We start from the raw sequence: 12,941 nt of genomic DNA, 5'->3' as shown, positions 1-12,941 counted from the left end.
TTGATTCCAGACCCAGTCAAACTGACAACCAAGATTAGCTATCACAGGCAGGAAACAGATTTGGTACCCAGAGATGCAGAAGATGGACATTGCAACAGAAGGTCTTGGAGTAGGTGTTGAGATGGGAAGGAACCAAGAGGCTGGGGAAGTAGTTCAGGTGATACTGGAAGAGTTGCTTCATCTCTTCCCTGTATGTAGAGCAGTCTGAGAAGGTCTGATGAGTGGGTTCCATGGGTCTTTGGGTTTTGAAATTGTTGAAGCAGGAGGGCTGTGTTGGAGACACGTTACTGATTGGGTCAAGTTCACAGAAGAGAATGAGAAACGTTTCCAAGTCTGTCCCTGTGCAGGTGGTGAGCTTACACAGGCTGTGGAACTCTAAAGCCAGTGGAGTGAAGTCTGGGTGGGGAGTTCTTAAATCCTTTTGTTGTTTTTTTATGACAGCCCAGACTCGTGGCATTGAACTGTTCAGTCTTTGCTCCCATTCAGTTAAGATGGCACTTTTCATCCTTCCCGGGCGCTTCAGAGGCTGAGGAGATTTCCGTGGGTGCGGATAAGACCTTTGCTGGAAAATCACTTCCAGGGCAAGTGACTTGGTGCGAGCAGTCGCTGGGAGAAGGGACACCACGGCTTTCTGCATTGCCCGTTCTTTCTTCCTGCTGCCCTAATGCCTGGTTCTGTCACTGTGTGTTATTTCGGAGATGGGTGATGCAGCATAATTAAGTAAATTTTAGAAATCCATTCGGCATTTTATATGTCGTCTGTGACTGTTACGACAGGTGGTGGGTGTACTCTCACCATGAAGATGTCACAGCATGTGTAAGATTAAAAAGTCACAGGCGATTAGTTAATTTGGTCAACTCTGGAGAACAGGTTGTCAAATTGAGCTTGTTGACCTCTGAGACCGGCCTCATTTTTTCCTTCTAGTCATTGAATTGATTGTGGTACGGCTTGGTTTGTGCCCTGCAACCGCCACTTACTGCCTGGGCGAAAAGGAGCAAATTGCCTTAGTATTTAAGATTCAGTTTCTTTTCATATTTAATGTGTATGTTTTTGTGTGTGGGAGTGGCCCAGTTTGCTTTTCTGTTGGTGTGAGAAAACACTGACCAAAAGCAACTTGGAGATGAAAAGGGTTTATTTTAATCTTCCAACTTTATCTTATCTTAGGTCACAGCCCATCACAGAGGGAAATCAGGGCAGGAACTCAAGGCAGGAACCTGGAGGCAGGAAATCCGACAATGGGGGAACACTGCTTACTGGCTTGTTCCAAGGCTCACGTTCTTATACAGCCTACCTTTCTTACAACGCCCAGAACTACCTGCCCAGGGGTGGCACTGCCCACAGTGGACTGGGCCCTCTCACATCAACCGAGAAAATGCCACACCGACATATACCCATAGGCCATTCTGAGGGTGGCTGTTCCTCAGTGGTGGTTCCCTCTTCCAGGTGTGTCAAATTGACAACCAAGGTTAGCTGCGAAAGTGGGAGGACATTTACATGTGTGTGCACTCTTGTGGAGGCCAGAGATCAACTCTGGTGTTGTTACTCAAGGGCATCGCTATGTTTATTGAGATAGGGTCTCTCATGGAACCTGGAGCTGGCTAATCCGTCTACACTGGCTGGTCATCAACCCCCAGGGATCTACTGTCTCCATATTCCCAGAGCTGAGACTGCAAGCATGGGCTGCCACACTCAGCCTTTTCAGCACAGACTCTGGAGGATTATACTTAGGTCCTGATGCTTACCTAGGAAATAGTTTCCTTACTGAGCCCATATCCCCAGCCTGAGATTCAGTTTCTTGTTCCACAAATAACAACGGAAAACATCCTCCTCCTGGGGCTGTTATATGAAGACAAGATCTCAAATGTCAACCTTGGTGGCTAGAAATGGCTGCTGATCAATAGATATTAGCTTCCCTCTTCATTTTTAGAGACGAGGACACTGAAGAGACCCGTCTGACATTGACATACTGGCATCTTCAGACATTTCAGATGCTGTCGCGTGGCACAAGGAGCAGGCCCACCATTTTCGATGTGCCAGAGAGCAGGAAAAGAGATGAAGAGGCAAACATGGAGGGGAGACACATGTCAGTTCAACACAAGAAGATCTTTCTAATAACCAGCCATGATCTCATGCACGGGAGCCTATGTAGCTGGGAGCAGTTTGTGTTGGGAGCTTTAAATCAGAACAGCACTTCTCAGCAGCCTTAGGACTCACATCTGGGGCCAGACGTCTCTTGGTTGTCAGGGGCTGTGATGCATATTGTAGGATGCTTATCATGATACACCCCCCCCCTCTTTCCACCCTCAGTGTGACAACTCAAAGTGGCTCTTGTTTGGCATTGTTACCTGTCCCATGGAGTAAAAGTCACCCTTGGATAAGAACTCCTATGCCAGAGGCTAGATAGCAGCAAACTAGAGTCCATCCATTCAGATCAACTCTGTCCTGCACCAAACTGGGTCTCTTTATTTTTATGTATCCTTATTAGCATGTATTATATTATACATATGGGTCTCATGATGACCCTCTCATATAAATATGCTACATATTTTAATCATTTTCATTCCCCTTGTCCTCTATGGCCCTTCCCATTCCCACTGATCCCTTTCCTCTCCTCAGCTAGCCCACCTCCATTTTCATGCCTTTGCTGTTGTCGACCCAATGGGTCCATGCTTGCAGGAACGTGAGTGAGGGGTTATTTACAAGAGCATGGCTTCACCTTTGTTAAGTTAGGTTCATAAAACATGAATTCTGGGGGGAACGTTTTGAAATTTTGGGGAGTAGTCTTTTGGTTGAAATAGTAGCTACCACCATATTATTATGACATAGATAATAGTGAGGTCCTCCTGGGAGGCCTTAGGCATTGGTTCCTCCTGCTCCCAAGGCCTTATGGGTTGTCCCCCACCCCAAGACTTTATGGTTTGGTTCCCCACTCCTTAGAAGGCATTATAGGTTGGTTTTTCTTGGAGGCCTTATGGGTTGGTTAATGAGAGTCCCTCTATAGGGTCTCCACCTTATAGGGTCGCCCATCCCAAAAAGCCTTTATGGGTTGGTGTACTGGCTGAATTTGCATGTCAGCTTGACACAAGCTAGAGTCATCAGAAAGGACTGAACCTCAGTTGAGGAAATGCCTCCATGAGATCCAGCTATAAGGCATTTTCTCAATTAGTGATCAATGGGGGAAGGTCCAGTTCATATGGGCAATGCCATCCCTGGGCTGGTGGTCCTGGGTTCTATAAGAAAGCAGGCTGAGTAAGCCATGAGGAGCAAACCAGTAAGCAGCACTCCTCCGTGGCCTCTGCATTATATCCTGTCTCCAGGTTCCGCCCTGTTTGAGTTTCTGTCCTGACTTCCTTCAGTGATGGACTACAGTGTGGAAGTAAAAGCCACCATTTCCTCCCCAGCTTGCATTTTGGTCATGGTGTTCAGTCGCAGCAGTAGACGCCCTCACTAAGGCAATTGGTCGATGACTTGTTGCTCCCTGTGGTTTCTGCAGGTCATGTTAGCGGCTTCCTATTGGTCTCTGCTAGCACCAGCGGTTGAGATGGCCACGTCCTCAGGGGGCTTCGGTGCCTTTGCCTTCTTCCCCGTGGCTGTTGGCTTCACTCTGGGGGCGGCTTTCGTCTACCTGGCTGACCTCCTGATGCCGCACTTGGTGAGTATCATGATCCCCTGGGCTGTCACGTCAGGAGCCATTTGGCTCCGGGCAGTACATCTGTTTGTTTTGCCTTGATGGATCCATTCATACCTCAGGTAGCTGGTGGATTCTTCACAGACAAGACAGTAGTGGAAGTGAGTGGCGATTCCTTCCTTAAAGAATGTGCTTGCTCATTAACATGACGCATCCATCACACCCCAACCACATCTTGCTAAGTTCAGATTGTGAATGCCAGATATGTAAGTTGTACCTGATGTAGTGTGTTACTTGTACGTATACACGAGCAACCGGAACTGGGGGAAGGGAGGGCCTCATGGTCCTGGTTTGGGCCTCAGGAGCTGATCAACTCATCAGGGAGGTGACAGCACACCTAAGGACAGTGACAGACAAGTTCATCACATCTGCACAGGTGAACAGGAAGTGACTGGGAGAGGGGGAGCTGGGAGGTTGAGGTTCACTTCTGACGTCTCTCAGCTCCCGATTTCCTCCCTACCGTGTGGGGCCTGTAGGATCACAACAGCAACAAAAGCATAGGTGTCGGGGAGAATTAGAGCTATTGACTTCTGTGTGGAAACCAGGAGGTGATCTGGGCTTGGTCTGGGCATCACTTTCTGGCATCAACTACTTGGCCAAGCAGAGAGCCAACTCCAGGCTTGTGTGATGGTAGCTGGAAGAAGTCTTTGGCTCAATTCTTGTTACCACAGTGAATGCTATTGGCAGTAGGGGAGGTTGATGCCAGTCACAGGGTGGGATGCGTGTGGTTCACTTACCACATTCATACTCAACAGGTCTTAGAGGTGGGCAGAAGTACCTCCAAGTTGGTACCCGGGTTCCCTGATCACACAGAAAGGGAAGAGGGAGAAGAAGAAACTGAGATTGTTTCTTCTGTTAGATTGTGGAGTGGTTGGAGTTAGGGGATGTATGCTCCTGGATGTTAGTGGTGAGACCTCTTGTGTGCATGTACTCCCTCTCCACCCCTCCCTCTCCGCTCTAGGCATTCTCCGCACCCCTTTTCTCTGCCTACCTTCCTCTTTCTCTCCTTCCCTTCCTTCTCTCTCTCTCTCTCTCTCTCTCTCTCTCTCTCTCTCTCTCTCTCTCTCTCTTTCTCTCTCCAGGTTCTCTCTATATAGCCCGGGTAGCCTTGAACTCCCAATCTCCCACTTCAGCTCCCAGGTGCTAGGATTTCAGGGTTGAGCAGCCATGCCTGAGCCTTCTCCTGTCTCGCCTTAAATTACCAACTAGAGAAAGGAAAGAGTGACCTCATGGGACCTAGACTGCTGGCCCCGGGGCCATCATGAGGCTTCTGTCACTTGCGGAGGAGACACATTTAAGCACATTGCCTGAACCAGTTGGATGTGATGGCTGCGTGGACGACTGTGATAATATCCCAAGGAAACACCATCTGGCAGCTGTTTTCTCATCACGGGAAGCTTGAATGACGGTGCCTGTTTCTGCCCCCTGGACTTTTGGCGTCCTTGCTGTAGGATGTGACTACTGGTGGTTTTTAGAGGCTGTCACAGGGAGCTGCTTATTCTGCTCTGAAGCCCATCTAGCTATGTGTGAACTTCTTAGTGGAAGGTTGTGAATGCAGTGGCCTGAACTCCCAGGCAGGGGATTGACGTGGCTCCGAGTGTCTCAGTGGCTCCTTGGCTCCGTGGCTCCATACAGCCTGTGCCTGCCTCTCATTCTTCTCTCTCACTGGGGCTATCCAGGCTCCTAAGCCAGTCTCTCATTAAGAGCTCTTCCTGTCATGATTGGTCTTCATTCCTGGGACCTCGGGAGAGATGGGACTGGTGGACAGCAGGCTTAGTACCAGGTGTGTTTGAGCAGCTGCCTGAGCAGAGGGGAGTTCTCTGGGCAATGTAAATAATTGCTGGCCAGTTTGCACTGGGCTACGGGCTCTGTTGTTGTTGTTGTCAACCTTCGGTTCCCGTTTGTTTTCATATATGCTTTAGATAAGGACACAGTTGCTCCCTGGGTTGAGCTCTGGATAGATAATAAAGAAAATCAGAAATGGCTGTGGAGAGGAGGCTCAATGTTATGCGGTGGGGTTGGGGAAGGGTTGAGATAAGAGACACCCAACCGTCAGGAATCAGACCTCGCCCGTTGGCAGAAGACTCAGTAAACATCTGTTCTGGGGCACTGGAGAAAAAATTAATTGCCACGGACGGTTAATGTGAGAAGGGGAGCGAACACGTCTCAGAAGGTCTCATAAATAGGCAGGCTTTGTTTCTAATTGTCCCCGCTCCTGAATACAGATGTCCACGGAGTCATGCTCAGAGACAGCCCGCTGCCCTGCACTGCGAGGCCAGCTAAAGGTTTCCCTCTGTGACACTGTTAATTTGCTTTCCCGACCTGAAAAGGGCTGCAGCTTGGCCCTTCCGCAGGTGCCATGTGGAGTGTGAATTAATGGGTTTTGATACGGAGTCCCTGTGGTTCTACGGTATCGATTGAGCGCAGGCAGGGAATGAACCTTCCCAGGGCAGTAAGACTCGATTCCCTGAAAGCTGACTGCTCCTGGAATTTGAGAGCCAACCACTTCTGAGGTTGGGGGGTGAGTTGCGGGGGGGGGGGTGTACATTCAGCTGAAGCTGCTTCAGTTTTTCACTCATGGAATCTTACCGAGGAGTCAGAGTGGGCAGGAGATGGCCCTGGAGGAGCAGAGGGGAGGAGGAGAAGCCCGGCAAGCCCTTGACTTTCCCATGCATGCGTGTGTGTGCCTAAGAATGGAATCTTGTTTTCGGGTTTTTGGACAAATAAATGGTAACGGTGCCTGTGTTGGTGCTGCCTGCTCTTTTCAGCTTGCTTCTGTCTTGGCCCACTTACCCTGAGGAGACACAAGCTCTCTCCCTCCCTCCCTCCCTCCCTCCTCTCTTTGGGTGTCTGACATCTCCAGCCTGTGAAAACTTGACCTAGGTCTCTCCTGAGCAGGCTCGGGGTGGGAGTGCAGGAGATCAGCTTCCTCCTGGATTGAAGGGAGTCCCCAGTCACAGGTCACAGCTTCTCACTGTGATGGTTAAGAAGATGGTGTTAGTGAGAACTCAACTGAGTGAAACAGGCCCATCACTCTCATGCTGCAGTTTTCGATGGGCAGGAGCTGCTGCCAGGAACCACACATGACTAATGTCCGAAGTGACATGTCACAAGGGCAAGCTTTGACAACCAGAGGGTTGTTTGCTAGTACCTTTCTCTTTTGTAGACTTTTTTCCACCACTAGCATGCCTTGTTCTAATTTGCAAAGAACGAGAGAGAAAGCGTGCCTTTGTATGTGCAGCTCACAAGGGTATAGGGTAAAGCTGGTACCATGGGGAAACCTGATTGGAGCTACAGGGAAGTGAGACATGGTCCTCACCCTCAGCTGTCCCAGCTCACTCTTCCTAATGTTTCCTTGAGGGTTGAGATATGGGCTCCCGCCTCCCCCTGTGAGGTGCACTTTGGGCTGGTGTATCGTTGTCATTTAGCTGGGCCCATGGCAGCCTCTGCAGCTGTGGCTGGTTCCTTCCTGATAGGGACATGGTTGTGCCACTAGAAAAGTCTGGAATGTAGGGTGAACTTTTACAGTCCCCGGTCAGGGAAGGATGCAGCTTTGCAAGGGGACCCCTTGGTTACCTGTCTGCATGTTTGTATCAGCTTGTTTCGGGAACGAACTTCTCTAGGCCAGGTGACCGAAACAGTTAGGATTTATTTATTTTTTTCCTTCCTTGGAGGCTGGAGGTCCAATGCCCAGTGTCCCCATGCCTTTGCTGTTGGACTGTTGGATTGCCATGTTCTCTCCGAGTCTTCATGCGGTCCTCTTTTGTGTAGGTGATCCTTCAAGGTGTCTCTAGGTGTCCAGATTTCCTCTTACAAGGACGTCACTCAGATTGGTCCATGGCTCCCTTGGTACTGCAGTAATTTAGCCATCATTTTTTTTTAAAGTTTTTTTTCCCTCCATTTTATATACCTACTACAGTTCCCTCTCCTTCCCCTTCTCCCTCCCCTCTCATCTTCACCCCACCCAATTCCCCATCCACCACCACTCCTGAGAAAGGGTAAGGTCTCTCATGGGGAGTCAACAAAGGCTTAAAGTTGGGGCAAGATCAAGCCCCTCCCTCCTGTATCTAGACTGAGCAAGATTTCCTTTCATAGACAATGAACTCCAAAAAAGACAGTTTATGCACTGGGAGGGAATAAATCCTGGTCCCACTGCTAGTGGCCCCACAAGACTGCCCAAGCCACAGAACTGTCACCCATGTTCAGAGGGCCTAGTTAGGTCCTCTGCAGGTTCCCCAACTATCAGTCCAGAGTCAGTGAGCTCCCACTAGCTTGGGTCAACTGTCTCTGTGGGTTTCCCCATCATGATCTTGACCCCTTTGCTCATGTAATCCTTCCTCCCACTCTTTGACTGGACTCTGGAGCTTGGCCCAGTGCTTGGCTGTGGATCTCTGCCTCTGCTTCCATCAGTTACTGGATGAAGGTTCTATGATGACAATTAAGGTAGTCATCAATCTGATTACAGGGGAAGGCCAGTTCAGGCACCCTCTCCACTACTGCTAGGAGTCTTAACTGGGGTCATCCTGGGAGTTTCCCTAGCAACAGATTTCTCCCTAACGCTATAATGGCTCCCTCTTATCAAGTTACCAGTCATCTCTTAAAATCCCATCTCTAGACAGTCACGTTGTGAGGTGCTGGGGTTAGGATTTTAGCATATAGAATTTGGAGGGGCTTGATTCATCCCAAGAGAGCATCTCTAAAGTTTCTGTGTATTTATTTAGTCAGATAATTAGATGTATTATTTATGTGTGTGTGCGCACGCACATGTGTAGTGTGTGGATATCAAAGATCAACTCTGAGTGTTGTTTCTTAGCCACTGTCCACCTTCACTTTGTTTTTTGGCTTTTTTGGGGGATTCCCATTGTTTTTTTAGACAGGGTCTCTAACTAGGATCTGGGGCTCACTAATTCAGCCAGGCTGCCAGGCAGCATACTCCAGGGATCCAGGCACGGCAAGAACTTTACTGACGGAGCCATCTCCCCAGCCCTTCACAGTTTCTCCTGATACTTGTAGGGTTAAGCTAGAGAGATGACTGGGGTAGAGGGAGTTCATCCTGTGGATGCTGTCATAGGCCACTGGGCAGGCACAGTACGTTCTTAACCAGAGCCCACTCTGCGCATCATGTCCCTAAGCACTTCCCGGTGGCTGCGTGGGGGTTTCCCGAGGGGCCTGCCGTGCCGAGGAATCTGTGACTCCAATTAACACTCCACTCCTGAGTGGAGAATTAGCATGTGTGTGACAGTGGAGGTCCTGGTGGGGGAGGGGGCGGCAGATGTTAGGAAAGGCTTCCTGTTCACAGAGCCTCAGAGACTGAGGTGCTCTTGGCCCCCTGAAACCCCAAGTCTTTCCTCTAGGTGAAACTTTAGGTAGTTGGCATGCCTGGTACTTTTTCACAGTTAGAAATGGCATTGCCATGGTGGAGGCAACTTCTCCAGCCCTTGGGGATACCTACAGCCTCCTGTGGCTCCGAGAAGTGTAGTCACATACAGCTTGGGGTTCTGTTGGTGTGAACAACTTCCTAATGCCTAGGCCTTACTGACTCATATAAAAACAGTGATTTAGGCTGGGGATGTCCTTATGGGTTCACTCCCCAGTACCACAAAACAGCAACAGCACACAACCCCAAAAGCCAAACAACTTAGCCATTCTGTGGCCATGTGTGTGTGCCCGTGTGGATGTTGGAACACCTGCTATGGCCTCCCTTTCTTCCGTCTATGCTCTGTCCTTTCTGGAGCGGGCAGGATAGATGGCTTACGTGTCTGTAATGCTTGTGCTTTAGCTGTTCCTGTTGTCCTGGCTCATTGAGATGTCACAAAAACTGGCTGAGGCTTTGTAGGCAGAGGGCTAGGAGGTTTCAGGACTGCCTGCTCTTTTAGCTTTCAACCAGGGTATGAAAATATGCCTGGACAGTGAAGTTTGTTCTCAAAGGAGCTGGAGTGAGATGGGTGTGAACACACACACACACGAACTTGCTGAGGGAGACTTCTCAAGCACTGAGTGGTTCTTGTCATCATAGGTAGGGCTTCTAAAATGTGAACATGGAATCTGTTAGAACCTATGCTCATTCTCCTATCTTTTCATATGTCAGGCTATAAAGTCGTGACTGGTTGGTTCTATTGCCACTACTTGAGTCAGGCAGCATTTCAGGCACCACCATGGAGTTACCTAGAACCTATGGGTGGTTGAGGGGGCAGAGACGACTTGTGGGGTGGGTGCAGAGACACCGAGAACGCACTTAAGTTAATGGCATCCCCTCTCACTCTTCATGGGAACTGGGACAGGGCCTGGCTTGCCCACAGGCTGCAGCTCTCTCTCTAGTCAGGTGGCAGGTGCTTCATGGAACACACCTCCCTTGCTGTGTCTTGCTGCTTATCAGATCTCAAATTGATTGGGCCAAGGAGTCAGAGTCCCAGGGAGTTGGAAGGGAAAGAGCCAGTGTCAGGGAAGAAATGGACAGTCAAGTTTTGGGACAGAGAGGAGGTTTGGCCAGTTTGTAGGGAAAGAGGGGGGCAGTTAAAGCAACTGGGATGTCATTCTCTTTCTCATGCAGCCTTGGGGATGCTCTAGGCTTAGGTGGAAGAGATGGAATTTTTCTTTTTAAACCCCGTGTCTTGGAGACAACCCACGAATCAGATCACAGCCATTGTGCTTTGGAAATTCCCTTTTCCAAATACACAGGTGAGAAGTAGGAGGGCTGCCTCTGCCTTGATGTGCAGGAGGTGAGGAGTCGTGAATTCATTATGCAGACCTTAAAATCATTAAACATAATAAGATAATGACAGTGGTTAGCAACAGTTGCACAGGCCAGTGGGTTCTTGTTTCTTCCTGCTGAAGGGCTGGGGGCTGAGTGTGTGTGTGTCTTTCTTGCTGTGCACATGACCCTTACTTGATGTGATCAAAGAAGGACCTGAAACAGAGTCAAACTGGTTGCCCTCTGGAGCCCCATCCCTGCCCCGCATCTTTTCAGCAACATCCTTCCTTGATTGTAGCCATCCTCACTCGCTGTCTCCTGTTAGGATTGGACAGTGTTCCCTGGACCAGTATCCTCTGGACCAGGCCAGCTTTAGCCAAAAAGCCAGAGTTTCTGCTCACTCTGAAAGCTGGGACTGGCCCTCGTGCATATCCAAACCCGTGCCAAGAACAGAGCTGAAGCTGAGGTCTCTTCCAGGCTGGCATGGTGGAGAGGATTCTAGGTTTCTCTAAACGTTAACCTGAATGTAAACATAAAATGCAAAACACAATACAAAGCCTAGGCAGTTTGGATGCTCACCTTACTAGACCTGGATGGAGCTGGGTGGTCCTTGGACTTCCCACAGGGCAGGGAACCCGGATTACTCTTAGGGATGATGAGGAAGGGGGACTTGATGGGGGAGGGGGAGGGAAATGGGAGGTGGTGGCGGGGAGAAGGCAGAAATCTTTAATAAATAAATAAATAAATAAAATAAAAAAAAAACACAATACAAAGGAGCGGTAGAATGCCAGTGGGGAAGCCGCAAAGAAGCAAGTCCTGCAGCCTGTGGTTTAGATAAGCATCCTTTAGAGCCAAAGATCTGCCTCCATGAAACAAGGGCTCACCTGGGTGGCCACCCACTCCGGATCCCTTGGCCATAGCATTTGAATTAGCAGCTTGCTTTCTGCTGGTCTTCAGAAAACTGGAGATCAGGCATGTGTTTCCATGAGTGGTCATGGACATACATGTGAGTGCATTCACACACACATTCACAGTTACATATGGCACACACACACACACACACACACATGCTTTCACATGCACACTGATGGGCGAGTGTACACACACCTGGGTCTTCAGGGTGGCACCCGTCCTGTCAGACCCATGGACTAAGGACCTCCTGCTGCTCAGGATGGCAGTGGTTACAAAATGCAGAAGAGTGTCTCGGGACAGGCTGACAGAAGCAGCCTAAGGCAGAAACTGTCGTTCAGCCCTGGGACCCAGAAGTCCCAAGGAGCAGCCTGGACTTGGCTAGTGTCAGCTCCAGGAATGACGTGCGCAGTAGTGGTTTGGTTGTACAGCCTGAGGCAGATCTGAGAGCAGCATGCTGTCCCGAGCTCCGAGACAGTGTGGGTTTTCACGGTCTTCTGGAGAAGAATAGTGCCGTGCCAGGTTCTTTGAGGACCTTACTTCTCCTTTCACAACACGATCCTGAGGACAGGCAAGGCAGATGCCACCTAAGTGTGTCCCAGCTGTCCTTCAGCTTGTTCTGCTGAAATGAAACACCGGTCTGGGGAGCTTGAATAGCACACGATATCAATGTCCTAGCTGATTTGATTACAGGTAAGGGCCATATCCTCCCAGTTTGCAGATGGCTACCTTCCCATTGTGTCTGTACATGAGGCGAGGCAGAGAGATGGTGAGCCTCCAGTGGGTCTTTTCTCATTAATACACTAATCTTTTCATGAGAACCCCACCAATATGACTTCATATAACCTACTCACCCCCTCTAGAGGCTGCTCGTGGCATTGCACACTGCTGTGCTTCAACAAAGCAGTCTTCTTTGGTGGGTAGATATGACTTGGAGATTTTGTTTGTAAACACCTAGTATAAAAAATGTGAAGACCTCCCTTCTTCCATCTTTAGGACATAAGAGTGCTTTGTGAAATTTTCCATGCAGAACTCCGAATGGACAGCTCTCTGGAAATGGGCAGCTCAGTCTGGCTAGCAGGAAGAGAACCGTGCTGTAGTCTTTCAGTGGAATAAAGTTGATGCTACTCTTTGTATTAAGCTCTGTTTTGTTCTAAAAGTAACAGCTGGTCCAGTTTCCTTCTAGTAGTGCGCTCATGGCTTGTAATTTCCCATTCTGATATGTTTAGCATTGTGTTTTAAATTTAATAAGCAACAGAATTAGGTCTTGCCTTTTTTATATTGGTGTTTGGACATACATGTTTGCGTGTGTGTGTGTGTGTGTGTGTGTGTGTGTACATGAGTGTGTAGAGGCCAGAAGTCAGCCTAGGGTATCTTCCACAATATTTCCCACTTTTTTGGGGGGGATGTCCCTCACCGAACCTGAAGTTCATGAGTTTGGCTAGGCTGTCTGGCCAGTGAACCCCAGAGATCTTCCTGTTTCTGGCTCCCCAGTGCTGTGGTCACTGGTGTGCACTCCCTCGCCTGGCCCCTTTATGGGGTGACTGTCCGTGAAGATCAGTTATCATGCCTGTACCACAAGCACTCTTCTGAGCCATCTCCCTTGCCCTGAGCGCAGTCTCCTAATGGGGCGTTTAGCTATATTCTCCTTCA

General features: G+C 49.3%; 1 protein-coding gene across 9 annotated transcripts in view; it reads left to right on the top strand.

Annotated features, from left to right (window-relative positions):
• Positions 1–12,941, top strand: part of Slc39a11 (solute carrier family 39 member 11) — a 434,880-nt gene that overhangs the window by 127,068 nt on the left and 294,871 nt on the right. For all 9 annotated transcript variants that reach the window (XM_057776243.1, XM_057776245.1, XM_057776240.1 and 6 more), the window contains one exon: positions 3,494–3,652. In XM_057776243.1, coding sequence (XP_057632226.1) covers positions 3,494–3,652 — 159 coding nt within the window. The remainder of the gene's footprint in view (positions 1–3,493; positions 3,653–12,941) is intronic.

The sequence above is a fragment of the Chionomys nivalis genome, chromosome 7 (assembly GCF_950005125.1).
Source record: "Chionomys nivalis chromosome 7, mChiNiv1.1, whole genome shotgun sequence".
In the NCBI taxonomy this organism is placed as follows: domain Eukaryota; kingdom Metazoa; phylum Chordata; class Mammalia; order Rodentia; family Cricetidae; genus Chionomys; species Chionomys nivalis.
The sequence above is the reverse complement of the archived record's forward strand: the minus strand, read 5'-3'. Positions and strand labels throughout refer to the sequence as shown.